Source organism: Letharia columbiana, assembly GCF_014066305.1.
Source record: "Letharia columbiana isolate WasteWater2 chromosome Unknown Sc0000004_s0, whole genome shotgun sequence".
NCBI classification, from domain to species: Eukaryota; Fungi; Ascomycota; class Lecanoromycetes; order Lecanorales; family Parmeliaceae; genus Letharia; species Letharia columbiana.
In genome coordinates, this window is record NW_023501040.1 from 919802 (window position 1) to 946725 (window position 26924).

Sequence of the window (26924 nt, forward strand, 5' to 3'; positions counted from 1 at the left end):
CCTCCCACGTCTGTACTTCGCCGACTATTCCATCCATCCTCCGTGTGCACCCTCAGAGCCCCGTCGAAGATCTCCCCACAAATGCCGTCCGAACTCCTGGGGCCTTCCCACCCCCGTATCCCACGAAGCCCCCCTCAAGGCTTCGTCAACTGCTCCTTCCTGAACCAGCGGAAGAAGCCCGCGCACACGATGATTTGCGCGATCAATCCGACCCAGAACCATGCTTCCCGGAGACCGTGCAGACTCGTGGCCAGATTGGGGAAGATGGGGCCGGGACCGGTGGCGTCGGGAGCGCAGGCGCGGGCGACGATGGTGGCGACGGAGCCCAGGACTTGGGCGCACACCAAGGCGAACACGACGTGGAATCGGGTCAGCGTCTGGAGGAGGATCATGCCGAAGCCGACGCCTTGGATGGCGTCAAGGGTTCCGAGCCACAGCCAGAGAGACCTGCCTGCTAGAGCACCGGCGAGTGGTGAGCCAGCCCAAGGTACCCAGGACCCCATGCCGGAAGTAGCCCACAGCATCTGACACCAGCGGGGTGCGCCGAGACCGACGGCGAACATGGGTAGAATCCACGAATGGCGCAGCGAAGCTCTTGAGAAAATACCGAGCAAGAGAGCCCAAACACCCACGAAGAATCCGAAGACGAGCAGAACGACCATCCACGTTGGTGCATGAGCGGAGCTCCAAAGGTATCGCCAGTTCCGTCCGTATGGTGCGGACAGGAAGAAGTTCTGGATGAGAACGGTAACGAAGAACCAAAGCACAATCTTGCGGCGCATTACCGATTTGTAGAAACTGGGAATCTGGCCTGGCGCTTGACGATAGTAATCAGGGAGACCAAGGAATAAGGCGATGCCGATGACCCAGAGTAGGATAGCGATGGGTGTAGCGATCGCGGTCAACAGAGGGCCGTAGATGGCGAGGTTTGCCGACACTATGCCGTTGACGGTCTGGTTTGTTAATTGGGAGCCCCAAAACCAGAGGAAGACGACGTAGATTTGTTGAGATCCTTGGATGACGCAAGCCCGGAAGGCCCATGTTGCTACTGGGACGCTGCCTAGAATTTTGTTAGTGACGGAATGGTTTGGGGGCCCGGAGAGCGGTACGGACCTTCGCTGCCGAAGTTGAGGGAGAAGAAGAAAGCGCCGCTTGAGGAAGCCATGGCGTAGAATGCTGTTGCGACATTCTGTACCCAACCGCGGCTGACTGCCGTTTTAGCACATGGTGCTAATCCTAGGAGGAAAAAGGCCAGCCCGTAGAAGGCAAATGGTGTAGCAAGAACATAGACGGACTTGCATGTGCGGAATAAGGTCCACCAAAGGATTGAGGAAGCAAGATATATGGAAGCGATGATGTAGAGCTTTTCTGCTGCCTGACCAACCTCACCTGTGAGGAGGGTAATCTGATAGGAATTCGCCGCGATGATTTGACCCTGGTCGAAGAGATCAGCCGGAGCTCATTAGGAGAGTAGAGAGATTGACTTACGAATGCAAGCAAAAAGGAGTACACAGGCCACTCGCCAATTCTCCTGAGAAGAAACTTCTTAATTCGTGTAGGAGGTTTATAATCATCATTCAGGAGGTATTGCCCGTGCGCGTTGTTGTGTGCATCAAAATGTTCCAATTCCGCAGTCGAGGTAACGGCAGAGGGGACCATTCTCTCGTTAATGAGCGGGAGTCGGAAGACGGACGAAGCTGGGGATGCTGCCGCCGATTTGCCCATCTTGACATTTCGGAATCTACTGAACCAATCTTTCTCGCTTGAGGTCAGGTAATCTTCGATACAAAGAGGTCCTTCAGACGATTTTCCATTCAGTTTCTCAAGCTTCTTTTCGAATGCATTATAGTATAGTCCGGTAGGATCAGTGAAAAATGGTTCCACACTCTGAAGCTTGTAATCCTTCTTGCCCTGCAAGACTGAACCGAGACTCAGGTAGTTGGACGAAGGTGCGAGAGGAGTTTCCTCAGGATTTCCTGATGAACTGCTGCCAGAGCCCGACTCGATAAGGAATTGCTCAGGTCGGGGCGTACCAGGTGGCGAAGAATTTGAAGAGCTGGTAGAACCCGGCGAAGCTGGCCGAGACGCAAGCGTCGGTATCTGTAGGGAAGCTCCGCCATCCGGCGCATGGCCGGCTTGATGAGCTGCGAAAGACAACTTGAGTCGCGCCAATCTGCGATCTCTCCGACTGGATTCCTGCTCTTCGGGGCTCAGGAGGTACTCGTCCACGTTTCTTTCATCCACGTCGGTCAGGTCGGTCTCGTAGTCGTCTCCGCTCATACTGTTACGCCGAGTGCTGTTCGCACGGGGCGTCCTAGCTCCACGAGGCGTGTTCCCTCCACTCATGATTCGACGTTGTGCGCTATTGCCATCTGGGTTCGCAAAGTCGAACCTGCCAATATCGCCTTGACTGGGCTGGTCGTTGGGAATCGTCACTATATCTCCGTGCGCGCCTTCGGTGAATCGGGACACTTTGCGGCCACCTGCTGACGTCAAATCCTCAGGCAAAGGAGGCATGTCTGGAGCGTGTTCGGCCATCGAGATTGTATGTTCGTCTGGAACCCTGCTTCTGCTTCTAAGTCTGAAGCGCCCCATACCCGCGGGACTGGAAGTCCGACTGCCAACTCGACTGTTTACGGCAGTGTTTGTGGCCGTGTTAGCAGCAGTGTTCGCAGAAGTACTTCTGCCTGATCGAGGGCCAATGGAGGGAGGTCTGGACCCGGCCCGTGATTTGCTAAGTCGGTTGCGTTTTCGTATATCGCGTGTTGGGACATGACCTGGTCCGAACCTCAACCCTAGTGAAAGTGGGCCACTTTTGGCTTCCCTGACTGGACTCGTAGCGCGAGTTGTTGTCCCACTAGGAAGTGCACTAGGAAATGGACTGTGTGGTGCTGTACTTGGCATGCTCCATTGTCCTCTGAGGATACGAGATGGTGTAGACACGCCGGACACTGTGCCCGAGTAACGTGCGATCTTGTCTCTCTGCTTAAATGCTGCTTTCTGATTCAATCTGATCGCCGTATCTTGCATAATGCTCAGATCTTCCTGCCACTGTGCAATTGGGAATCGCTGTTTTGCTGATCGTGCTCGCATCGTAGCCCGTACACTTTTTTTCGAAGCCAAGGCACCTTCTATTGCCATTTTGAACTGGCTGATCAAATGCTTGCTGGTAGTTGATTCAATAGTGTACCACCATCTATGACAGGGTCTTGTCAGTATGACTCCACAGTAGAGCGACGACAGGCAACCTATTTCCTCAAAGTAACGGATGCTCTCTGACATATTGTTGACCGAGTAGCACAGACGAAGATAATGGGATATACGAGAGGGCACTTACCCAGGCATGTTCCCTAAACCACCGACCCTGGCGCCAACACCAAGTGCTCCCTTCCGACCAAACTCTACCGCGACTAATCCGAATGGCTCGTCGCGTGAAGGTATGAGAGCGAACTCGGCACCACTAAAGATGAACGGTGGAAGTGCAGTGAACTCTGGCTTGGAGAACACTCGGTCCGGGTATAACTCCATCAATCTGGCCAGCTTTAAGGCCGCGAATTTTCCATGTAAATCAATGACTGGTCCTATGCAGATGAGTTGTACATGTGAATGATCTTCCAGGATGGCCGGAAACACATCAGCAATAAGGTCGACTCCCTTTTGGACCGACCACCGGCCAACGAATACAAACAATTCTGCGTCAGGGTCGGTTGCCAGATTTGCCCATTCTTGAGCCTGGCGCTTGAGAGCACCTCTGCTGGTTTCGAACGTCTCATCCACAGTAATACTTTTGATATCTGGAAGTTGTTTATCCCAGCCTTCGGTATCGGTGGGGTCCGGATTCGGCAGACTTCCCACCTTGTCAAGGCCCCATAGGATCGGATACCTTGCGAAGGACCGTTTGCCATACTTCTCAGACACACCGGCAGCACCATATCCTTTCTGCCATACACGCAGGTAGCTTGCACCGGCATGGAGGAGATTGAATACCTCGCCAAATTGAACATAATCGCTGACGACCTCAGGCCTAAGATTGTAGATTTTGCAGACTTCGTCGAACTCCGATGGAGTCCGCACGGGCCATAAACCCTGGAATTCAGCGTTATGGAGAGACAAGCAGCAAGGGATGACACGTGGAAGCAAGTGCAGGGGCGCGACAGCGCCATGGTAGTCGTTGATGTGGTAAAGGTCGATGGGAAAGCGGCGCATCGCCTCCGCGATACATTGGTTCCAGGCTGAATAGTATACAGCACTGTCGATGTCGTCCATTCGTGCCGGGTAGGGATCCGCTTTCGTTTGCTGGCGAAAGACAGGCGCATCCAATAGGACATAAGTGATGTTCCTCAGGTGGTGATATTGCACTTCGACATTATACTCTTGTTCGAGGACGGTTATTGTCATCGGCTTCGCACGTTGATCCACAGGATAGTCTATCCCCTGTACGCAAGGGACCACCCAGATCAAATCTTGATGTTCGAGATGCTTGCCCATTGTCTGAGCCATGACTCCTAGGCCACCGATTTTGATCTTGATATCCCAGTCATCGATGTCATACTCCATGGTTGCGATCAATATGGTCTTCCGACTTGCGTTGACCATAATACTGGGCTGTTCACTGTTCGGCTTTTTAAAGAATGCCGAGGCGTTATCTGGGAGTTTTGAGAGATGGCCTTGCATTTTCTCTCTCATGGCAATTGGAAGGATGCCCATTTTCTCGGACCTGCCGACTTTGTTGAGTTTAACATCATAAAAGACCCACAAGTACATCCACACACCGAGACAGCTCGTGAGGATGGGTATCGCAACGAGGAGGCAGTAGATTACGGCTTGCCTTGCCCGTGAACCAATAGGCGTCACAGTATAACGGAGGTCGGCGTCGTTCACACCAACCCGGTATGCAACGTGCGGCGAAGGAGGATAGTCGGTGATTTCCACAACATTTTTGAGCAGAGACACTGGAGATAGTAGGTCCAAAACTCCGTCTCCGTCAACATCTCCAAAAGCTCGTGTGAGATCAGGTTGGCCACTAGGGTCTGCGCCCCAAACACTGACTTGAAAGTCGTTTGGCCATTCGGTCATGAAGTCCCACTCCCACAGGCCCGAGCTGTTTTGTACCATCGTCTGCGAAAGTCCTGAGTCGTAGCCGTACTGGTTGAAGGCACCGTGCATAAAAAAGTGAGGATATCTTCGAGCTTTCTCATTGCTACCGACAAGGTCGCCTTGCTGTTGGTGGTTACTCGAGCCAGTCTTCTGACTCCAGTATTCCACCGTGAGATGGTCGCCTGTCCATGCTTGTGCTTTGGTTCCAGACCAAGGCTGCTTCTCGATAGTCGTGTTTCCTCCTTTGTACGGCAGCCATTCGCTCCAGCTGGATTGCCAATTCGTCGAATAGCGGAACAAGTCAGCACCAGCGGCCTTGTGCGATATGTAGAGAGCGCCGTTTGTGTCCTTATGTAGCAAGGAATTGGAGTAGTTGGCAGTTCGCGTGAATACCATGGGATTGTCGATATGCCCGACACGCAGAAGAAAATGATGGACAGCATTTGTGGAAGTGTTCCCAACAGCGGTGGTGGCGTTGGCTATGTTGACTTGGTGTACCCCGTCGGAGACATTCAACAGATTCCCAGCAATTCTCCATACAGCCGGGATCTGAGAGGTCACCGTGCCCGTGTACTGGGACACTCTGGCGGTGGTGTCGTTGACCATTTGGCATGAGACGCTGCTGTTGTCAATCGATGCGACCGAACCATCTTCGGTTGTGGAGGTGATGGTAATCGCATTTTGCATGTTCGAGCAATCCATCTCGTCTGAGAAGTATAGCTCGATCGGGACAGTCTGGTTCGACAAGAGCCGGGCATCGTGCCCGGGATTGAATTTGGTGACGACTGGGGAGGGCCGTAGCCATTGAGCGATGGGTACGTAGGCCTTGAAGCCATATGCATCCATAGTCATTTCTCCAACGCACCCATTGACTTCTGTAGCGTTATCCAATTCGAGGTATTCCGGTGTTGAACCCAGCTTGACTTCATCGTAGGGATAGAATAGATTTTTGACCGTAGTGCCATTGGCATAGGGAGCTAGTAAGCCTGTAGCGTTGTTACTGCAGTCAAAGATGTATGGAACCTCGGTGCCTTCGTTGGAGAATAGGAGCCACACATCCTGAAGTTTTTGTCCTTCGGTAGTGAAGTCCTGAACATTCGGCCATCCGGAACGTCGGACAGACCAGAGGCCAGTTTCCGTAGGTGTGCCGAAAGAGCCAGGTAGGTATATTGGATGAGTCTGCAGTGATATAGTTTCAAGGTAGAATCCGTCGGTGAGAACAGGGTATCTTTGTCGCATCTCGTACATGGTGGTGATAAGATTGCGGATCGGATGGGACGGATCTCGATGGTCAAGGCTGTTCCAATCATCCTTGCAGCCGTTCGTATAATTGCCAGGCGGCCAATTTTCGAATTTCGCATTGCCCACGCTATAACATCCGTGGTCCTGCCACGCTGTGGCCGAGGACATAGGTTGCCTACCAAACACATAATTGTTCGCGGTGTTATCCATGACGTAGTAGGCTTGTTCTTCGCCCCATTCGAGCAACGGGATACCAGGCAAGAGCAACGTGGTAATGAAGTTGCCAAGAATCTGCCTTTGGGTGCCATTGACAATAGTCGGCCATCTGAAATTATCCTGGTTTTGCGAACCATACATGTGCCTTGGGTCAAATTTGCCGGTGTTCGCGTTGATCATATCATTTGTCTGAATGAAAGTCTTCCAAGCGACGATGAAATCTGTAGGCGATTCTCCTGTTGCAAAGAGGTTACCATCCATTCCCAAAATCCTCATGAGTGATCTGTAGGTTGAGTAATGGAAGCAAGCAGCATCGAATGCGTTTTGGCCCGCGTCGCGAATGAAGAGCGAATCGTCTGCTGTCTCCGTCGTCAGCTGGACAGCTTTGGTGGTATCGTTCAAGGCCATAGATGGTTCTTTGCCACGGCCTAGGTAGACAGCCCCAAAAGCATTGCCTGAAACAATTTCGCCCTGGTTCGAAGAGTTAGCGACCAAGCTGTTGTGACCACACGGGATCACGTACTGGTATGAAAAAATTCTCCTTCCCAAAGAGGAAGCGCATGCGCGAATGGAGTTTGACCAGTGTCCCGCCGCGTCAACCGTAACTTGCTGGCCTTTGTCAATCCTGAAGCCATCGATGTCCAACACTAGGAGTGTGTTGCATTAGCAACGACTTCCGTAATGCTAGAACAGTAACTTACTAGCGATTTGAAGACAAGATAGATGCTCGATCTTCGTCAGGACGGAAGGCTTCCACTCCCGCAAGCGGTCTTGGACCGATGCGAATTTGGAAATCTGTCGCTGCCATTCGGGATATATGTCAAAGGCCGCAATATCTCCGTACTGATCGAATTCGCTATCGCGGCAACCAACAAGGTATTCGCTGCCGTTGCCCGTGACTTGTTCCCCGTAATCATTATACCAACGAGGATATTCGACGTCACAAATATCGCTGCAAATTGTTTTAGCATAGGGATCCCGGACAGCAATTCCGTAGCAGTGATCTTACAGCTCAGTGTTGTCGAAATCAAAATCATGGTATCTCCTTGATGTCTTCCATTGTGCGTTCCATTCTCCGTAGTTGAGGGGCGTGGAGACGTTCAAGTTCCCCTCGAACCCTATCAAGTCTCCTAGCGTACCGAATGTATTGTCAATCAAGACATACATTCCCCGAGCATGCATCTCGTCGATGCATCGCCGCCAGATGTCGATGGTGGCAAAGTGAGCGTCCAGGAGGGTCAGATCAAGCGGACTGAACCCATCTGAGCCCCAAGGGAAGTTTATCATGGGACTTCCGGCGAAGTAGACGGCCTTGATCCCCATGCCGGCGACGTAGTCCAGCGTGTCTACGAGGCCTTGGATGTCCCCTCCATGCCTCAATTGTGTGCCCGTCAGGTCATGTTCCCAAGCGGTGCCATTGATATTGTCATTTGTAGGATCACCGTTCACAAATCGATCGAGCATGAGAGTGTAGAAGGGGAATCTCCAGTTGTCTGGTGAGGGAGTATATGCTAAGAAAGGGTCAGCGAAGACATAGCTTGAAAAGGCCTTGTCCTTACTGTGATTCTCCCACTGGCCCCAGTAGTCCGTGACGTTGGTAGCTGTCTGATTTTGGTTGAGATTCCATAGCACTTGTTCCGGATCGTACTGTATGCATAGCGAAGCACCGGTAAGAAGTGCCACTATGACGGCCAATGGCCGTATGCAAGATGCTTCAAACATCTTGACTCAGGCAAAAGAGAAGGTGACACAGGGCTCACTCTGACTCTTCATGAGCAGGAATAGGGAGGGCAAGCACTTTATTGACACACAGAGATTTTCAGAGGTGGGGGGGAGGTTGGGGGGGGGGTGGGGGGACAAAGAGATGAGAAAGGGACAGCAAGGGTTTCAGGGAGGAAGTTCAAAGGCATTGTTTGATTAAATATTAATCTCCGAATGGCATGTACCATTGTACCTCCTACTCGCCACAGGTGCTCAAGCACATCGAGTTCGTAGGGTGTACTAACTGAAGGTAGAAGGTTAGCAGAAGGAAGTGACAACGATGTGCCCAACACATGTGCTTGGGGAAGAAAATATTTGTCCTCATCAACCGCCATCGGAGTGACATCGAATGGCTGCTCTAGGGATATGACCTGCGGACGGCTAGCTGCCGGATCACTTATTTTCTGCATCGAGTGTCCTGAATCAGACATTTTGATCGTCAGTATTCATCCCGGTACCTTGCTATTATTGGTGGCCGAGACCCAGGTACTCTGCGTGCTGGACCCTGTACCGAGCGCGGAGGGCAAGAGGCAAGATGCGTCATCGCGCATGTTTACCAGTCCCAACGCTTTGTCCCTGCCGCCTAGACCTGCCTTGGGGTTTGAGCTTTCTTTTCTCTGATGGGAGCTTCCGCCATGTTATCCGCATATCTTGGCTTCCGGCAGATCATGAAGCTTTGAGTGCGGTTGATCGACAGCACATAGAAAGCTCGGTATGATTTATGCACGCTGCCTAAAGACAAGATTCAATACAGGTCCTCATCATTACTGGAAAGGAAGAAGCAGCAGTGGGGCAGGGGAGATGAGTGACCGTGGGCGGTTTGGGGAGTGGTGATAGGCTGGTCAATTGGTGGGGACGTAGTGTGTGACGAGTGGATGGGGGAGTGAAAGAGACTACTTTTTGCACGCCCTTAGAATAACCGCTGGGGGGGATCTCCTGTTCCAGAAGACCAGAAGACCAGAAGACCAGAAGGGGTGGAAGATTCTAAAAGTGTATATTTGGAATGAATGGGTTTTGGGAATGATGGGTAAGCACAGGTACCGTAGAGTTGAGACTTCAGATAGCTAGGTATGGGAATAGGTATGGACTGGAAGGAGTAAGAAAGGGAAATTGTGTGGTGGTCATACTGGCGACGGTTTTATTGGCCGACAATGACCGATGCTCAGCTGCGCCAAGCTTGCGCAGCTAGGGCAAGGTTCAATTAAGGTTCCCGGAAGGGGCGTTGAAATTGAACGCTATGGACCGCTATCAATTTGAACAGCACCCGTCTCAGCTGAGTCTTGACTCCTTTGAGACGTCCCCTCTTGCCACTCTGAAAATACTTTCGATAATACTTTATTCTTGTATTCTTGTATTCTGGTATTTTCACTTATCAGCCATTCAGCGATCGATTCATTCCAACGGCTATAATAATAATGATAATAATAATAAAAACAATAGTTATTCCCTAGCTATCCTGTCACCCGTTGCGGCGTTACCCCTCTGGTACTGTAATCTTATCCTGCTCCCTCAGCGCTTTCTATCACACGGGTGGCGCCGATGGTTTCAAATAGATAAGATCGAAACTCGCATCACTCGAATCATCCCCGGCCTTGCCTCTCGCTGCATAAAGTGGGTCTGAAAGATACTTTTCCTACCCTTTTCGCGATTCATCACTCTGGGGTGCATTCCTACTACTCTCACCCCCCAATTGAGAGCAATCTTGCAAGGTTCCTGCATATTGCCCTTCTTGCACCAACCAAAAGTCCATGAATTGTCAGCGTCAGCTTTGACAGGAAAGCCACAAAGAGGCATGGCGTCGGTGATATTGTGTGCCGATTTTTTTTGATGGGGGCGCCAAGGAAGAAGCGCAATCAATTTAACCACTGCCGGTGCCGTTGTCTGGGTGAGGCTATGAGCGCCTTGGATATCTCTCCTCCTGCTGCCCGAGCAACAGTCGGTCATATGGCAAACAGGTTTGCAAGCCACGAATAGCGGCCAGATACTGACATACGTAACCATTCCCGACTCCTTGTGGGTACACGAACTCAGTTTGACATTAGTTCCTTGCACAAATCTGCCTCTATCTTTTGTGGTCATTCTCTTCAATTTTGTCCTGGCAGGTAGCGCTTCGGCACTCATTTCGACAATCGAAACCATCTTATACACGAATGATTTAGGGGCAGGGGCCATCTCCCTTTTATTTGCTGAATCGGAGAATTGCTCTGCGTTCAATGCATTACTCGTATGCAGGTCGGAGAACGGAGAAGGTCGGACTTTCAGTGTGCAGCCCTGGCCAAGCCCGAGGTTGCCCGGCTGCACATTTTCTACTTTGTATTAGGTAGCATTCGTCCTCTGGGGCTTGGTAGCTTCGCTGAATACTGCGGGAGGTAAGGTAGTGTATTATGGCACGTGCTTCCAGCTCAAGCACGTTTTAATGGCCATTGTGTAAGCGATACGGTAAATGGTAAATGTTCCTCCCGCGCCGGATGCCATACCCTGTCTATGAGGACAGTAAATTGTGACATTGTATCCGTTAATCATTCTACAGGGATCAAATCAAGGTAACCTGGGAACGCTTATCCACCGGCATTGGACGCAGTGGGGGTAAACGGCAACTATGCTTCGTGAGAATCTCCGCTGTCAGGGCTGAGGGGTTCACGCGGGCCACAAGGGCCTTTTCTGATATCCCCAAATTGCCGACCAAACGCCCGTGTCCAGCTTATGTTTGGGATTGAGGGAAGAAAAATCATTGGTGAATTCAATTTTGCTTCCATGAACCTAGCACTATAAGTATGCCCGCACAGAATCGCCATCCTATGGAAGGGTTATGTGGAGAGCGGTGCAAAGTCGTAGTGAAAGCTTTCGGGGCCTTGGCGTACCCCAAAAACAGAGAAGCTGCTCTTAAGCGCAATACAAAGGTCAATTCAGTGCTCTTGCTAAACGACACAGGACACAAGAAATGATTGTCGAAATCAAACATCAAATGATCAAATATCGATTATCATGCGTAGCGCGCGAGGGAGGCGCCTCGGCGTCAGATGGCTCGCATCCGAGGAGGCTCGGGGTTTGTCCACCTGATAGGGCTGGCTTGTGTGGGGTTGAACCGTTGAAGCTTACCCCCAGGAAATTCAACAGATGGAACATCAACATCAACGACGACACCTCTTTTCTTGGTAACCTTTTATGCTCCCGAGACCTCTCTATGAAGATTCGATGTAAACTTCGCAATTAAGTCCAAGACAAGTCCGCCTTGCCACGTTCAAAACTACCAAAATGCAGAGCATGCAAAGGCGATTTGGCAAGTTCTTGCCGAGGAGTGCGGATGAAACCCAAGTCGCTGTACTGCTCAATGACTTTGATGAAGCTGACAAAATGCTCGCCAAGGTATGTTAGAATGTCGTCCAAGCTTGTATGTGAATGCTGATACTCATTCGTCAGATCATTGACGCGGCCAAAGCATGGAGAGACTCTTGGAGGGATATTCTCGGTACACAGCAACGACTCGCTCACGGCTTCCAAACCATGTATTCTCCAATTGTTGGGGCTGATGAGAATTATACGGCACACGAGCCCGGGATTACTCCCCATCATATAATGGAGAGGACGATCAAGTTTCACACGTCTTATGATGAGCTCCGGACAGATCTACTTGAAGAGGTGGCTATGGTCGATACACGGATAATCAAGCCTGCGACGGAAGCAAAAGACTGCATTCAGCCAATGAAGAAAGTCATCAGAAAGCGAGGAGATAAGAAGGTGGGGACCATTATCCCCTTATCGGTCAATCCTAGCGCTAAATCGCGCAGCTGGACTTCGAGAAGTATCAAAAGCGAGTCGAAACAGGGAGGAGCAAGACTAAAAGATCCGATCGAGATAATGCATCTCTCGAGAAGGCTGAGGCGGAGTTGATCAGAGCGAAAGATGTACGTTGAGGTTTATCTTGAATTGGTATTAGAACGTGTCCTACACCAGCATCCGTCCTTCACCCGTCCTTGTACACTTTCTATCTTCGGCTTTTGAGCGAATTCATGGAAGGAATGATGCTAATCAAGTCACAGGAATACCAAATTGCAGATGATCATCTCAAGACTAGTCTTCCGCCTGTCGTTACCGCCGCATTCTCCATTCTCCCTCATCTCCTCGCAGCCCAGATCATGACACAAAACACACTCCTTGCCCAGTCCTACACACTCTTACATGACTTCTGCGACGGAGAGAGCTTCCCGGATCCTCCACCTTCCGCGAATGCAATCATGTCGACTTGGGATGTAGACTTTCGACCGGTCAAACAAGAGGTCGAGAACATAGCTTGCATTGCCGGAGGAAAGACTGTCCGGATGTCGATGAAGATCGATGAAAAACCACACGGGTCAGTGACCGGCCTGAACATTCGCAATGGCATATCCTCTCAACGCCATCCTGGTCAGTCACGCATAGAGGACAAGCCCCACAACTCAATGAGCAGTTCCAATATCCGCAATGGTATCTCTGCTTCACGACGGCCGAGCGGTAACCAGTCTAACGCGCTGATGCCCCCATCTCCAGCGATGAGTGCTTCGCCAGATCCACCTTCACCGGAATACAGGGAGCATTCACGACCAAGGATATCATCCGTTCCTTCACAAACCTCGCTGGGCTTAGCCACACCGAATTACACCTCATCAGCTGTTGCGAGTCCATCACCAGGCGATACAGCGATGCATGCCCCTGCCGGTCCTCGTGGGGACTACTTCAATCGTGATCGGCTACCATCCACTTCTTCTATGGCTATGGCATCGATTGCAGCAGGGAAAAAAAAGCCGCCGCCACCACCTCCCCCCAAAAGGATTCCTTCGGCGCAAGGAATCTGGGTGGTAGCTCTGTACGAATTCGCAGGTCAGGGACATGGTGATTTGGTTTTCAGGGAAGGCGATCGAATAAAGGTGACCAAAAAGACGGAGAGCACGGATGACTGGTGGGAAGGGGAGCTTGATGGAGTCCACGGGAGCTTCCCAGCAAATTATTGTCAGCTTGCATAGACTTTGGAAGTTGGTACATTCTGATCACATTAGCGATCATAGCAGGCAGTAATACTATAAAAAAGTGTATGGTGATAGCTCTACCGTACCACTACGTTTTCAACCCTTCAATCCTCACGCCTCTCGCGGTACTTTGATCGTTGCAGCCTCCACATCAATTGATTTTTTTTCTTTGCATCAACAGATGTAGAGGTGACTTACTCTTCATCAAAATGCTGATACACTAGAGCGCTACCTTACTCGTAGGACAGCCGAAACCCTAGTTCCCTTTCAATCTCAACATTCCTGACACCACACCCGGTAGCATTAAATTTCAAACACAATGTCTGACAACGCTGGAGAGCTGCTGAAAAAGCCCTTATATGGTAGGAAGATCGGTCCTTTCCGCTTATCGACACTGACCCTGTAGTTAGTCTTTGGCCTGCCCCAAGAGCTACTCGTGACTCTCCACCTCAAAGATCCCACTGTCTTACCTCCTCCGATCGAAAATCCTCCACAACCCTCTAAATGCACATCAGAAAATAATGTAGGAAGCCCAGGCGGGGAAACAAAGCTCTCGACAACGTGTCAGCTTTGCAGAACGTCCCTTTCAAATGTACAAGAGCAGCGCCTACATGTCAAATCGGACTGGCACAATTACAACCTGAAGCAGAAGGTTAGAGGCGCACAGTCTGTCTCGGAAAATGAGTTCGAAAAGCTGGTTGATGAGTTGGACGAGAGCATATCTGGGTCGGGATCGGAGTCCTCGGAGTCTGAAGCTGATGGCGAGGGAGCAAAAGAGAGCACCTTAAGTGCATTGCTAAAGAAGCAAGCTAAGCTTGGCCATCCGAGTTCACAGGCAGAGTTCATGCCCAAGAAGCGCAAAAGAGGCTCCGACAAACCTCCACTGATATGGTTCTCGACCTCTCTACTCCCAACCAATATTTCTCTGGGCATCTACAGAGCGCTCTTCACAAATCCAGAACAAGAACAGCCTGATACAGTTGCCGTTATTCGCAAAAAGCAACTCCGATCTGTCCCCGCAAAGCCTCCGCCTGCCGATGGCTCAAACGGTGTACCACTCCCCTCCACCATGACCAGTCCGCAAATCTTCCTCTGCATGATTGGTGGCGGTCACTTTGCTGGCATGGTCGTCTCCCTCGCCCCCAAACTCGGGAAACAGTCTACAGGAATTGAACAGCGTCAACCGCTCGTGATCGCTCATAAGACCTTCCACCGCTATACGACTCGCCGCAAACAAGGCGGCGCGCAGTCTGCCAACGACTCCGCTAAAGGAGCTGCTCATTCTGCTGGCTCTTCTTTACGTCGATACAATGAAGCTGCTCTAGAGCAAGAGATCCGTGCGCTCTTAGCAGAATGGAAAGTTCTAATTGGCGCCTCTCAACTAATCTTCGTCCGTGCAACTGGCAGCTCAAATCGGCGTATACTATTTGGGCCTTATGAGAACCAAGTTCTGCGGCAAAACGATGCAAGGAATCGCACGTTCCCGTTCAGCACAAGACGTGCTACACAAGCCGAATTGATGCGTGCATTCGTCGAAATCACTCGCGTCAAAGTCAGCGAGGTTGACGAAGCCGCTCTCGCTGTGGCAGCAGCAGCTGCTGCACAATTAGAGGCTGACCGCGCAGCGTCCCAAGCAACAGCTCCTGTTCTACCAGCTAAAGCTAAGCCCTCAAGAGAAGAAGAAGCAGCCAGCCTCCACACTACGCAGCTACAGGCTCTGATTCGCCGCTCCAAAGTGCCTGCTCTCCTTTCCTACCTCGTGACCAACTCGCTCTCCCCCCACTTTCTTTTCTACCCTCCCTCCACCCAAGCACACCATCATGCCTCTACGCCTCTGCATCTAGCTTCCTCTATCAACAGCCCAGCAATTGTGCTAGCGCTACTAACAAAAGCGGGAGCTGATCCTTCGGTAGTCAACATGGAGGGGAAGCCTGCCTTTGATTTAGCTGGGGACAGAGGAACTAGAGACGCCTTCAGAGTCGCGCGCAGCGAACTCGGAGAGGGCAAATGGAACTGGGATACAGCTCACATCCCTGCTCCCTTGTCAAGAGCTGAGGCTGATGAGAGGGAAGAAAGTGAACGTGCGGAAGCTGGCAAAGCTGAGCTGGAGAGGAGGAAGGCCGAAGAAGATCGATTGAAACATGAGGTCAGAGTGGTAGAGAACGGCTCGAAAAAGGGTGGAAGAGGGCTAGGGGCCACGGAAAAGACAGCCGAAGAGCGCCGGGAGGAAGACGGCAGAGGCATGACACCTCAGATGCGCATGATGGTAGAGCGGGAGAGGAGAGCCAGGGCAGCGGAGGCGAGACTTGGAGGAAGGTAGGTTGGTTGGTAGGTCGATTTGCATGTGAAGGGTCTGTCACTTATGATTGGTGGGTTGACGACGTACAGAGATAATATGCGCTGCTGATCAATCTGCACCTAGGTAGGTCGTCAGTCGTCACGAATATGATGGAAGCTTATATGTTTTATACATTTCCCTGGTCGAACTTTATCTCTCTTTATTTGTCAATACATGAGTAAAGGTACCTTAAGCATACCTTACTTTATCCATACTTGATGCACGACTGATCAAGCGCAAACCCTTAGGAGAACCGCTAGGTAATGCTTAAAGACCTTATCCCGTAGAAAGATATAGTAACCTTTTTCTTCGAATGAAAAGGAAAAAGAAAAAGGAAAAGAAAAAGAAAAAAGAAAAAGAAAAAGAAAAAGAAAAAGAAACTTCCTCAAACCCGAGTCTGTGGTAACCAACAGGAACTTCATCATTCAAGAGACCAAAGGAATACCTCCCAACCATAAAATTACGCTTTGCATGGCATTATCTCGCATCACCCGCCTCCGCGTATGCACCTTTTATCCTTCAACCTCTGAAGCTTTCTTGCCGTGCGTCTCAACGTTTTCTCCTGGCAACGACGTCGTCCATCTCCGATCTCTGCCTCTCAACGCGCTCCAAATCCAACCCGCAAATCCCCATCCTCGCGTCCCTGAACCTCTCATACACCCCCTCCCACGCCCGCCTAGCCTCTTTCGACCCGGGCATCGCTCGCACGTAATCCTGCCTCGGGATGTCGTACTCCGGTCCTGGCAGACCCGGGTCCGATAGTCGGACGTACGCTGTCGTGTCGAGGAACCTCGTGGCGTTGAATTGCGCATCCACATCGCCCAGTGCTGATGTCTGAGCCAGCAACGTCATTGGACTCTCGCCGTCTGCTGGGGCCGGCGTGGTCGTTACGCGTTGGAGGAACTCGTTGTCTGGGTAAGCGCCTTCGGGCAGGGAGGAGATGACGTCCCGGTAGGTTTCTTTGGAGGGTTCGAAGAGGAGTATCGCGGGTTGCATGCTCCCGTCTTCAGGAGCCGAGAGGCCAAGTAGAGGTTGCTCCATCGGCAGCGTGAATAGCAGGTCCAGAGGCGTGGAGTCCAGTATCAACCCGCTCGGTCGGAGGAAGAGAATCCGATTGTAATGGATCAGACTCAGTAGATTCGTAAGAGGATATCTCTCCTCCTCCGTCACGGCCTCACTCCCCTCGGCCAGCGGTATCGACCCGACAGCTTGCAACATGACCTTGTACTCCCTCGCCGCCTTCCTCAACAACCGCCCACTCGTCTCCCTCCTCCTCCTCTCCTCCTCTTCCCCATCCCCATCCCCATCCCCATCCCCATCCCCACCCCCACCCCCCCCCCTCCCCCACCTCCCCATCCCATTCCCGCGGATACAGAATGATCCTCTGCGCCATACTCTCCCCCCGCTCCACCTCCCGCATCCCCATCACCGCCCCGCACACCTCCACATGCCGGCGCACCAGCTGCACATACGCCACCTTCGCCCACCCCCCCGCGGCTTGTTCTTCGCCAGGAACTTGTCGTAGAAGAACCCGCCCCCTCCGTAGCCCGGGGGTTGCCCGAAATGTTTCTGCAGTACCGGGTCGGTGACGGGGATGGCGGGGGTCGGGGGCGGGTGCAGGGCGAGCTGCAGTGAGCGCACGGTCTGCTGTTGCAGTATGTAGCCGGAGAGGAACAGGAGGGTTGTGAAGATGAAGACTGCGGTGCGTTAGCGTGGCGAGTTTGGAGTCGTTGGGTGGGGAGGGGGAGCTTGCCGACGCCGGAGGAGATGGCGACGGAGATTTGGCCGCTTGTGAGGAGCATGGCGGGAGGAAGTATGGTGGACGGGCTACGACCTGAGTATCATGGTGGGCGCGCGGTGTGTGGAGAGGTGAGGCGTCTTGGTTGAAAAGCTTTTGTTTACTTTACTTACTCGCTTGTTGACCGGGCGTTTTTGGTAGGGCTGAGCGGAATTGAGTCCGTCGGCCTTGGCAAATTCAATCGCAGGTGGAAGTCCCATTGACCATTCTCGCTTTTCGAGAATTGCATCAGGTATAATCTATTCGAATAAAAGCAACACATGTCTGAAGGTAGGATATTCAACCACTACTGATCTTCATGTTTTGAAAAACATCTCGAAGAATCATGGCAAACCAGACTCCCGTCCGAATTACCGTTTTGATATCAGGCAATGGTGCGTATTATCTCCATCTTTAACGTAGATTGTTCTGCGACGAGACGCGGTGATAGTGTTCTGATATCGGCGCAGGAACCAATCTCCAAGCCTTGATCGACGCCAGAGACGATGCTCTTAAAAACTGTAGCATTGTGCGAGTTATATCGAACCGTATGAAGGCTTATGGTCTTCATCGAGCGAAGGAAGCTTCAATACCTACGCATTACCAGTGATTTCCCACATCCTCCTCCTAATGGGCATGCAACAGGCGTACTGATTTTCTTCCAAAGTAATTTGATACCGTACAGGGAAAAATTCGCAGAAAACGCAAGAACCGAATATGACAAGGATCTGGCTGCCATTGTCCTGGCCGACAAGCCAGACTTGGTAGTCTGTGCTGGGTGGATGTCTATCTTAGCGGACACGTTTCTCGACCCACTTGCTGAGGCCCACGTTCCCATCATCAATTTGCATCCTGCGTTGCCGGTAGGCTGCAACCATTTTCTTCTTTCAACTTCACTCAGGATTGATTGGAGCAGGGACAATTCAATGGCGCTAAAGCCATCGAGCGAGCCCATAAGGCATGGCTGGAGGGAAAGATTGAGAAGACTGGGATCATGATTCATTACGTGGAGTCGGAAGTAGACATGGGCAAGCCGATACTTGTGGGTCAACACTGTCTAGTTTCTTTATGATGACCGGGTACCCTTCTAACAGTAGAATAGGTAGAAGAGATACCATTCAACAGGGGTGTCGACGAAAATATCGAGAAACTGGAGCAAAGAATCCATGAGAAGGAGCATAAGCTCATTGTCTTGGGAACCCGTATGGTAGCTGAGGAGATACAGAAACGCAACTCCAATGGCGTATCATGATACAAGCTCAGGCTCCTAAGTGTTTACGCCAATGCCCATTCTTCGAATCACTCATAGTCGATGGGCGTCTGGGCCTGCTCAATGGGAACATCATCGGCGGTCCCCAAATTCCTATCATATCAATGCCCATTCATCGGCGCTCCTACGGAAAGATCTCAAACTTACCTCGACCGCCACGACCTCCTGGCGGGTGTCTGTGTTCTCTGACTCCTCCAATTGCGGGGCACGTCAGCAACAGGTCCTCCGACGAATGGAACTTTGGCACATATCGAGTCAATAGTTGACTGCGAGTGATGCAGACATAGCGAGTGCAGGCACGCCAGGCGGTTGCGCCCTATGATCGTACGACGCGGTTCAGGCAAAGGTTGAAACAAGTGTTTTGCTACTCATACGACTCGACTCACTAGTCATTCACTCGGAGCATCACGGTGATGCATATATCCAGGGGCACAAGCCGTTGTGTACCAATCTTTTCGGTTTGAATTCCTGGGTTCCTTTGCTATCGCTCCTCCTTCACTTTCACCTTCACCTTCGCCGCAAGCACTAGGGCAAAATCCATGCCCATTACTTGACCAAGACCTTCCAACAAGCTAATCACTCAATGGTACAATGCCTCTGGAGAATAATATAAGCTTCCCAGGACCCGTAACCGCAACAAAAGCGTGAAGATTGGAGCTTTCGTGAGTGGCATTGGGCATTGTCGTGGACAGGAATGAACGATGTCGCCAGGTAACGCTACCGCAAATACCTGTGGACATTGTGGTGATTGTGGTGAGACATGAGACTGAGGGCTCTCGAGTACGCTACATCGGTTGAGCCGGATCTCGTTGACTAGGATTTGGGTCGCCCGCACGTTCATTTATAAGTGAAGACTGGACGAGGAGCTGGCCCGACCACAAAAGCGGCGTTGCTAAAGCAGTACAGCACCTTCACACGCGATATGAGGCCAATTCTGGCCTGGTGTTGCGGTCATCGTCCTTTTGCATCAGGGGCGATGTGTGCCTATCTAGGACTTCGGCTTCAAAGGGCGTTCATATCGGCGGGGACATCCTCGAGCTTCCATCCATCGTCAAAGTGCAACGCTTGCCTACGCCATAGTTCTCGGACAAGGGCCGCCATTCCTTCATCAGTTTGTAAAGGCATAGCAATGGGACTCCATGGTATTACCAGCCTACTCGTCAAAGGACTAAATCAAGTGCTAGACATAATGTTAGCATTTTGCAGAATCGCCACTGGGAGTGAGAGTGGCACAATCGCGGGCTGCCACAGGCCGAGCCGAGGTGTTTCTTGAGGGGCAGTGCCAAGCTCTCAGATATGATGGTCTTGAGTCAAGTTTTCCGCTCAGTTCATTTCCGTATGCAACCCAAGGCTACAACAACTTTGAAGACACAATCCAGGGCTACCGCCAGCCCAGCCAGCATACCACCATCCCACGTATATCCCACCCCCCCGTATTCTTGCAAATCAAGTGATATCGCATGCGCGTTGGGAGCCATCCTTGTCGAAATCGCGTCCATTCACTGCAACCTTCTCCGCAACTCTAGGCTGAAAGCAGGCTTTGTTGACGATGGGATTTACAACACGTACTGCCGAGCCGTCCGAAGGGGCTTCAACGAGAGCGACGGCATCGAGCTTGTCGGCATCTTGAAGCAGCACCGGTTACACAATAATGATACCTACTTCTTACCGCTTTTCGCAACAATTGGAATGGAATTTTACCGCGTCTTGTGCCGTCGGGTTTTGGAAACTAGGTGATCGTGGCGGAGAGATCGAACCACCTTTCAATCATTGGATTTGAGAATGTATTGCGGGCGTTAGCATGTGTTGAGACTTTCATGGTACATTGTTAAAGGGGGGAAAAAAAGCCAGGACATCTTGAGGACTGTCGATTTGATGTTTCCCTTTATACGAAACTGTAGATGTGTGTTCAATGTAGATATGTATCAGATAGAAATTGTTTGGAGGAAGGGATTAGACAGATAACGACACTCTATCTAATGTTCCAACTGAAATATTATCCGTCAATTCATGGTTGGAGGTGTGATAGGTGACAAGGGGCGCGATTTTCTCAACGCCGGGAAAAAGCCAAGAGTTTTGCGTTTTCTGCATGTTTTCTTTTGGGGGCCGAATTTGGAGGTACCTCTCATTCTGCCCCAGGAAGGGAAAGGCTGGGGACAGGTTCGAATCGTTACGACTAAGTGTTGTATTTCTTATACTCTTCTACGAGAAAAAAGTAGATCGACCTACTAGGGAGTCAAAACATATCGTCACTTCAACCGCTTTATCCGTCTCTACAACCGGCTCTCCACGAATCCTGCCAATCCTCCTTTCCCTCTTTCAACAAACTACCACCAGAAACCGCAGCGCCGCCATCCGGAATCCGCGATGTGGTGGGTAGTACAGAAACGACCCTGGACACGAACGTTGTATCTTTGAAACGGCAATACTGACCTACACCACTTTCAACAGTTCCTCGACTTCCCCAACCTCTCCAAATGGCACTCCAGCTTCGTCCGCTCCGTCGAAAGCCCAGACCCGGGGTTAGAAGGCCGGCCATGATATGATGCCCGGCGACAGAATCATCGGCAAGATAAGCGACACCCAGTTCAACCAGACCATTCAGGTACGTGCCTATCTTTTCCCTTCTTCCCCTTGCACTTCCCTTTCCTCGCTTTCTCCAGCACCACAACTAACCCCCGACAGTACAACAGCCCCACCGAATCCCGCCGGTACGGCCTCGTAACCGGCACCCACTCGTTCAGCTTCACAGAATCGAAAGTGACCCCGGACGGCACGACGTTTATGCAGCGGGAGGACTTTTCGGGCATCTTGGCTTGGTACATGAAGCCCGGGATGCTGGGAGGGAAGGATACGACGAAAGGGTTTCTGAGTTGAATGAGGATTTGCAGAAGGAGAGTGAGGGGATTTATAGGGAGAGGAAGTAGATCGGTAGGGGGATAATTGATGGTAGGATACGAAGGGGTTGGAGATATCGGCGCGAGGCTTATCTGGCATTCGAAGGAAAATGGCAATGGTGTGGATGAAGAGAATATGGGATTTGGGCCGGAAGATATTGTGAAAGATACCTACTAGCTTTGAAAAGCGGAAGATGGGGGTCCGGATGGCAGAGGCTGTGTTGATGGAGCGCGTAGCGGGAAGGAGCCGGAAATCTCACAGGTAGATGGGAGGGAGGAGCCGGAAGTTGGCGATCGATGAACCAGCCGGGGGGAGGGGCGTACGATGTGGATGCTGCAGATGAAAAGAAATGGCAGAGGGACGAGCTTGATGCTCGATGGCCAAGGCGGGCTTTTTTGAAGCTCTGAAAGCGCGCGATATAAGCCGTAAGGAGTAAGGTATGTTGGGGGTTGGGACTTGGGCGAGAACGAGCGGAGGAAGATTTGTTACTTTAGAGTTTGGAACGCTGCGGGTAGCATGGCGTCCGTCGATTTCCGTCTTTTTGGAGATACGATAAAGTAGCATCGCGTAAAGTGGTGGGATGAAGATTGAAGACGATGAACTTCTGCTTCCCTTCGACGTGCCAACCGATCAGTAGTGTATCGACGCGTCACATTTGCATGAGCAGCATCGTACCGACATAGAAATCTGCACAGTAATTCAATTGAAAGCATCACCGTCGGCATTTGTCATAATATCGACGCGTCGAGGCAGACGAACAGCCTAAGAGCTGCACGAATCATCCGCGTCACATTTCCATCCCAATTCACTTCATCACCCTCTGCGCACCCCAGCCCCGTTTCGATCATATCGTCCGCACCGTAATTCTCTTCCAAAATTTCCCTCCTCTACCTCTTCGCTCGCTTTACCACACCCTCTGCTACCAGCATCGAATCCCCCCCCCCCCACACACACACACACACACACCATGCCTCCGCCACCCTCGTCCGAACCAGTGCGCCTGGCCCACCTCTTCGTCCGGCTACCGAACCATCACCAGCAGAACGGCAGCAAGCCCACAGGGCAGAACGGGGACTCGGGCTCGGTATCTAGCTCCATCCGATTCCCGCCCTCCCCTCCCCCCGCCTTTGGAAACACCGCTAACACACCCCCCTCACCGTCCAGAACCCATCCGCCTCAACCCACCACCAACTCCCCGCCCCCACCACCACCACACCGTCCACACCCACCAAAACCCACCAAACCCCCTCCAACCTCCCATCCGCCCACCTCCCCCCAACCCCCACCTCCACCAAACCCCTCAAGCGCCCCCTCTTCCCCCTCGACCCGGCCCCGGCCCCGGACCCGGAAACCCCATCCCGCAAGCGCCTCCGCCCCGCCCCCCTGCCCCACCAACGCCCAAGTTCTCGATCCTGTACCGCCGCCAAGGGGGGGAAGAGCCGTCGGTCTCCTGGTTGGAGCTGAAGCGCGCGGCCGAGAGCGTGCTGAGGCAGGTCGATTGGGAGGAGGTCGCGGCGGACGTGGCGGGGAATCGGGGCGCGGGGTGGTATAAGCGGGTGGTGAGGGAGGTGCTGCAGGGGAGGATTGAGGAGCTGGTTGGAAGGGAGGAGGAGGAGGAGGAGGGGGGGGGGGGAGGTGAGATGCGGGTGGTTCGCGTGGTTTTTTTTTTTTGAAAGAAAGGTGATGGATGGATGGGAGGAGGATGGTGGCTACGTTGGCGGATTGTGGCTAGCGATGCGTTAGGTGGATTGGAGGATGTTGTTGGATTGAGAACTGCTACAGCTTTGAGCAGTTGACGCGTTGGAGGAGGACCAGGCTGTGAGAATTGGCAGCAGCTGTGTCTCCGAGAGGATAGGAGATGCAAACAGTTTCATTGTACATATCCACCAGACCAACCGTCTCAATCTTCTTGACCTATCTGATACACTCCTTGTCTCCCTTAGAACGTACTCGTGGCCAATCGACTGGCCGCATTCTTTGCATCGATTCTGTCATCATCTGGCTCCTCTGCCACACCCTTCAGACTTGACGCCCCAGTACCCGCTCTCTTCCGTCCTCCATCTTCACCGTTTACCCCATCCTCTTCCTTCACAGTTGGTGGAAAGCCTCCACTGACACTCCGATCCAGCGCATCGGGCCTCCGGGGCACACCACTCCACGCGTCTCCTCGTGGACCCTGACTGCTCGCCATGCTTGTCCTGCGTATGACAGGATGTGCTTCTCGTCCCAACCGTGACAGGCCACCAGAGGCATCGATGGCTCGTACATCAGGCCGGACAGCCTCGAGAGTAGCCAGTGTCCGACGCTCAAAGTCAATCTCACGGAGAACGTATTCGCGAATACTGACACGAAGGTCTGCAGCTGTACGTGCGAACCAGCGCCGTTTCTCGTGCAACAGGTTACTTGTCACACGCTGTGTTTTGTGAGCAAGATATTGTTCGTGGCTTTTGGCTTCGTCGAGAGCATTGATGGCTTCATCGACTTTTTCTCGACGCACAGAGCCGCTGGATTTGATTCTATCGGCGGCAGACAGTTTGTTCCGGGTGGCTGCTTGGGCCGTGAGGAGGTCGCGCAGGAGAATATGGCGGTTTGTAAGGGTTTCTTTGACGATGAGAGCGTCAGAAGAGTGGTAATTCAGGGGATCACCAATAGTAGTTGCTTCAGCTGTGCCTTGTGCTGCATGATAGTCGCCTGTTGTTTGTATGATTTTGCCTAGTTTGCGATATGCGCTTGCGAGACCTGGATGAGGTTCTTGGACGGACAATTGGCCGATCTTGACGCCTAGATCCGATTCTGCCAGACCGAGCCCTGGGGTGCATGAGTGAAACGTGCCAGCGCAATTGAGTAGACAGCCTACTCACCTCGCCTCGCCTTCACCACCCGGTCGACCTTCTGGCCGGTCTCCATAGTCCCGAGGTAGAAAAGCTTGACAATAGGTCGGGCGTCATGAAGCTCAGGCGTATCATCTGGTGGCGGTGCGAACTGCTTAATAACTTTTCTCCGTACCCCAGTAGCTGGCTGCTTCATTCTTATCATAGGGCTATACCCGGCATCGCTTTCAACAAAAAACACCATCTCGTCATCCCTCATGAGAACATCATTACCACAAACATAGTTCAGCCATCTCTGCAACGAGGCTTTGGTTCGAGCTTCATCTTCATCTGTTCCGGCGCCAGCGGACGTGAGAGCGGGAGGCACTGCGGGCACAAAGGCTTCCGGATTGGAGGAGATTAAATGATCTGCTAACTTGACAAACTCGGAATGTGTGCGTTTTATGGCTCTGACTTGTGTGGTGCGAAATTTTGGGAGATTCGTCTTTCAATCCGGTCAGCTTCCTCCAAGCACTCCTCCCCCAGAATTTATATTGACTCACATGAACATCGAAAGTGATGGCAGGATCCTTTTTCCCTGTGCGCTCAAGACCAGTGATTTTCGCTTGCAGCTTGTACTGTGGAGGCTGCCTCTGCCCAGCACGAGCGCCCGGGTGATATCGCTGAGGTCCAGGACCTCTTGCATGCTGTTGTTTATGAATTGCCTGTTGGTACCACTCCTGTTGCCGTTGCTGGTATAGCTGTTGTTGTCGAAGCTCTTCTTCAGTCAATGGTGGGCCTTGGAATCGGATATCGCTCGCCGTGTCTGATCTGCTAGGTATCCTCCCCGCCCCATTCGGCTGTTGTGGAGGCTCTTCGTAGCTAGAAGCATTGGGTGACTCTTGATCGCTTCCATATCGCTCTTCTTGGTGCTGAGGTTCGGGGGTCGGTGGCGCATGCTTTGCTGTGGGCGAATCGGGTTCCCTTCCAGACTCTGGTTGAGGGAAGCTTGTTCTGGTGGGTTGAGGAGAAGACTGCCATGGATCTGCCCCTGCAGGATGGTCTGGGTCATTGGGAAGTGATGAGTAGTCCATTATAAGCTATAGAATTGGCCGACCAAAGGATGCGAAACCAGTCAATAACATGCGATGAAATCGGAGACTTCGACATTCTCCACCTCTAAGCAACGGCGGAAGCAACGATCAATCCGTCGGAGAGGGATAAACTTTCCCCCGTTCAGTCAACAAGACCCTTTCTCCTTTCCCCTCTACAGCTTTGGACTATCATTCAAAGCCTCTCTAATGGTCATATCACTTTCTCTACAGAGACTGTAGTATAGGCTGAAACATACGTCCGAGGATCTATGCCCATCGTAGCTGATGATTCGCCAATTGCGGAGACTCTCTGGGTTCTTGGACATCATCAACCCAATTTATCCAATAGCCGTCGTCTCCTTCTGTCCACCAGCTCCTCCTGAACCTCTTCGCTCGTAGGTAATCTCCAACCGACCCCATCTCCAGCATCCCCTGGAAGAGGCTCCCAACCTGCCTCTGACTTTCCATCCCCTTGCTCTTTGAGATTCTCAAATGCCTCTTTCTCCTTCTCTGCCTCGTAATCTAGCAGAGTGCCATCCTCTTCATCTAAGTTATAGCCATAGTAGCTGGCGTCTACCTGCCGCCTAAGATCCGCCCTGCTCTCTAACGGTTTGTCCGGCGCTTTTGGCTTGCTCGACTCGAACATTTCCTTCACACCCGGTAATTCTCGTGCTCGACCAAAGTACCTGACATAGAATGTTAACTCATCAAACTTCTCACGACCAACTTCCGTAGCATAGACACACCTATAGCCCTTTCCACCCCCAGGAATCTCCTTCCCCTCCTCGTCATAGACCTTTCCCCCACCCCTCATATAATTTGGGCCCCCCAGATTCCGTATCTGCACCTCCCACATATGCTTTTCCCGCATCGCCTTGTTGATCTCGTCGTTCAAATCCCGAATCTGAAAATCGCTCAGGCTCTGCTCTTGTATCTTGCTGACTTTGCGCGAAATCTCCTTGAGAACCTGGCCCCGCCATTTCTCGCATGCTGGTATCGCCGTGACTTCAGTGATCATTTTAGGACGGCGAGTACGGCCTGCATCGATTATGCCCAAGGAAGCGGCTTGTTGCGCTCGGAAACGAAAGAGCATAGACTGCGCTTTTTCGGAATTTCGCGCCTGGACAAGGACATGTTAGCGTACGAGTTTCGACAAGTGGGCCAGTATTGGGGTATCACTCTTACCATGTTTGCAGAGGGTTAACAGGAATGTAGGATGTGGAAAGGCAAGCACAAGCTGGAGAGAGGTCGCAAGGAGAGGAAGTTCCTGGCAGCTTTCATGCCATTGGCCGAGGCGGGCCAAGGCCCCGTCCTCAACCCCCATCAAGCCTAGAGTGACCGCCGCTATATGGGCCCCCTCGGTCGCGCGACCGAAGGTAGTTAAGTTGTCTGGCATGCGAGACCCTGTGTAATCATTG

General features: G+C 51.9%; 10 protein-coding genes across 10 annotated transcripts; 5 read left to right on the forward strand and 5 right to left on the reverse strand.

The window, feature by feature from the left end:
* Positions 1-134: 134 nt before the first annotated feature.
* On the reverse strand, positions 135-8277 carry HO173_002250 (uncharacterized protein; the record flags this gene model as incomplete). The annotated part of the gene is made up of 7 exons (XM_037304184.1): positions 135-1060; positions 1114-1435; positions 1489-3196; positions 3338-7202; positions 7257-7507; positions 7565-8066; positions 8115-8277. 7 exons carry the CDS (start codon positions 8275-8277, stop codon positions 135-137), a joined length of 7737 nt encoding a protein of 2578 aa, XP_037168979.1.
* Positions 8278-11571: 3294 nt separating this feature from the next.
* On the forward strand, positions 11572-13316 carry HO173_002251 (uncharacterized protein; the record flags this gene model as incomplete). Its single annotated transcript, XM_037304185.1, has 4 exons — positions 11572-11682; positions 11737-12054; positions 12105-12221; positions 12357-13316. 4 exons carry the CDS (start codon positions 11572-11574, stop codon positions 13314-13316), a joined length of 1506 nt encoding a protein of 501 aa, XP_037168980.1.
* A 322-nt stretch (positions 13317-13638) lies between these two features.
* On the forward strand, positions 13639-15726 carry HO173_002252 (uncharacterized protein; the record flags this gene model as incomplete). Its single annotated transcript, XM_037304186.1, has 3 exons — positions 13639-13681; positions 13730-15635; positions 15708-15726. 3 exons carry the CDS (start codon positions 13639-13641, stop codon positions 15724-15726), a joined length of 1968 nt encoding a protein of 655 aa, XP_037168981.1.
* Positions 15727-16206: 480 nt separating this feature from the next.
* HO173_002253 (uncharacterized protein) lies at positions 16207-17013 on the reverse strand (the record flags this gene model as incomplete). Its single annotated transcript, XM_037304187.1, has 1 exon — positions 16207-17013. The coding sequence occupies one exon, from the start codon at positions 17011-17013 to the stop codon at positions 16207-16209; it is 807 nt and encodes a 268-aa protein (XP_037168982.1).
* A 69-nt stretch (positions 17014-17082) lies between these two features.
* HO173_002254 (uncharacterized protein) lies at positions 17083-17459 on the reverse strand (the record flags this gene model as incomplete). The annotated part of the gene is made up of 2 exons (XM_037304188.1): positions 17083-17354; positions 17411-17459. 2 exons carry the CDS (start codon positions 17457-17459, stop codon positions 17083-17085), a joined length of 321 nt encoding a protein of 106 aa, XP_037168983.1.
* A 321-nt stretch (positions 17460-17780) lies between these two features.
* HO173_002255 (uncharacterized protein) lies at positions 17781-18686 on the forward strand (the record flags this gene model as incomplete). The annotated part of the gene is made up of 5 exons (XM_037304189.1): positions 17781-17829; positions 17905-18040; positions 18102-18297; positions 18351-18476; positions 18537-18686. 5 exons carry the CDS (start codon positions 17781-17783, stop codon positions 18684-18686), a joined length of 657 nt encoding a protein of 218 aa, XP_037168984.1.
* Positions 18687-21246: 2560 nt separating this feature from the next.
* On the forward strand, positions 21247-21581 carry HO173_002256 (uncharacterized protein; the record flags this gene model as incomplete). The annotated part of the gene is made up of 2 exons (XM_037304190.1): positions 21247-21309; positions 21390-21581. 2 exons carry the CDS (start codon positions 21247-21249, stop codon positions 21579-21581), a joined length of 255 nt encoding a protein of 84 aa, XP_037168985.1.
* Positions 21582-22569: 988 nt separating this feature from the next.
* HO173_002257 (uncharacterized protein) lies at positions 22570-23066 on the forward strand (the record flags this gene model as incomplete). The annotated part of the gene is made up of 2 exons (XM_037304191.1): positions 22570-22686; positions 22767-23066. 2 exons carry the CDS (start codon positions 22570-22572, stop codon positions 23064-23066), a joined length of 417 nt encoding a protein of 138 aa, XP_037168986.1.
* Positions 23067-23541: 475 nt separating this feature from the next.
* Positions 23542-25506, reverse strand: HO173_002258 (uncharacterized protein; the record flags this gene model as incomplete). Its single annotated transcript, XM_037304192.1, has 3 exons — positions 23542-24410; positions 24464-24917; positions 24976-25506. 3 exons carry the CDS (start codon positions 25504-25506, stop codon positions 23542-23544), a joined length of 1854 nt encoding a protein of 617 aa, XP_037168987.1.
* A 328-nt stretch (positions 25507-25834) lies between these two features.
* HO173_002259 (uncharacterized protein) lies at positions 25835-26694 on the reverse strand (the record flags this gene model as incomplete). Its single annotated transcript, XM_037304193.1, has 3 exons — positions 25835-26192; positions 26253-26626; positions 26692-26694. The coding sequence occupies 3 exons, from the start codon at positions 26692-26694 to the stop codon at positions 25835-25837; spliced, it is 735 nt and encodes a 244-aa protein (XP_037168988.1).
* Positions 26695-26924: the final 230 nt, after the last annotated feature.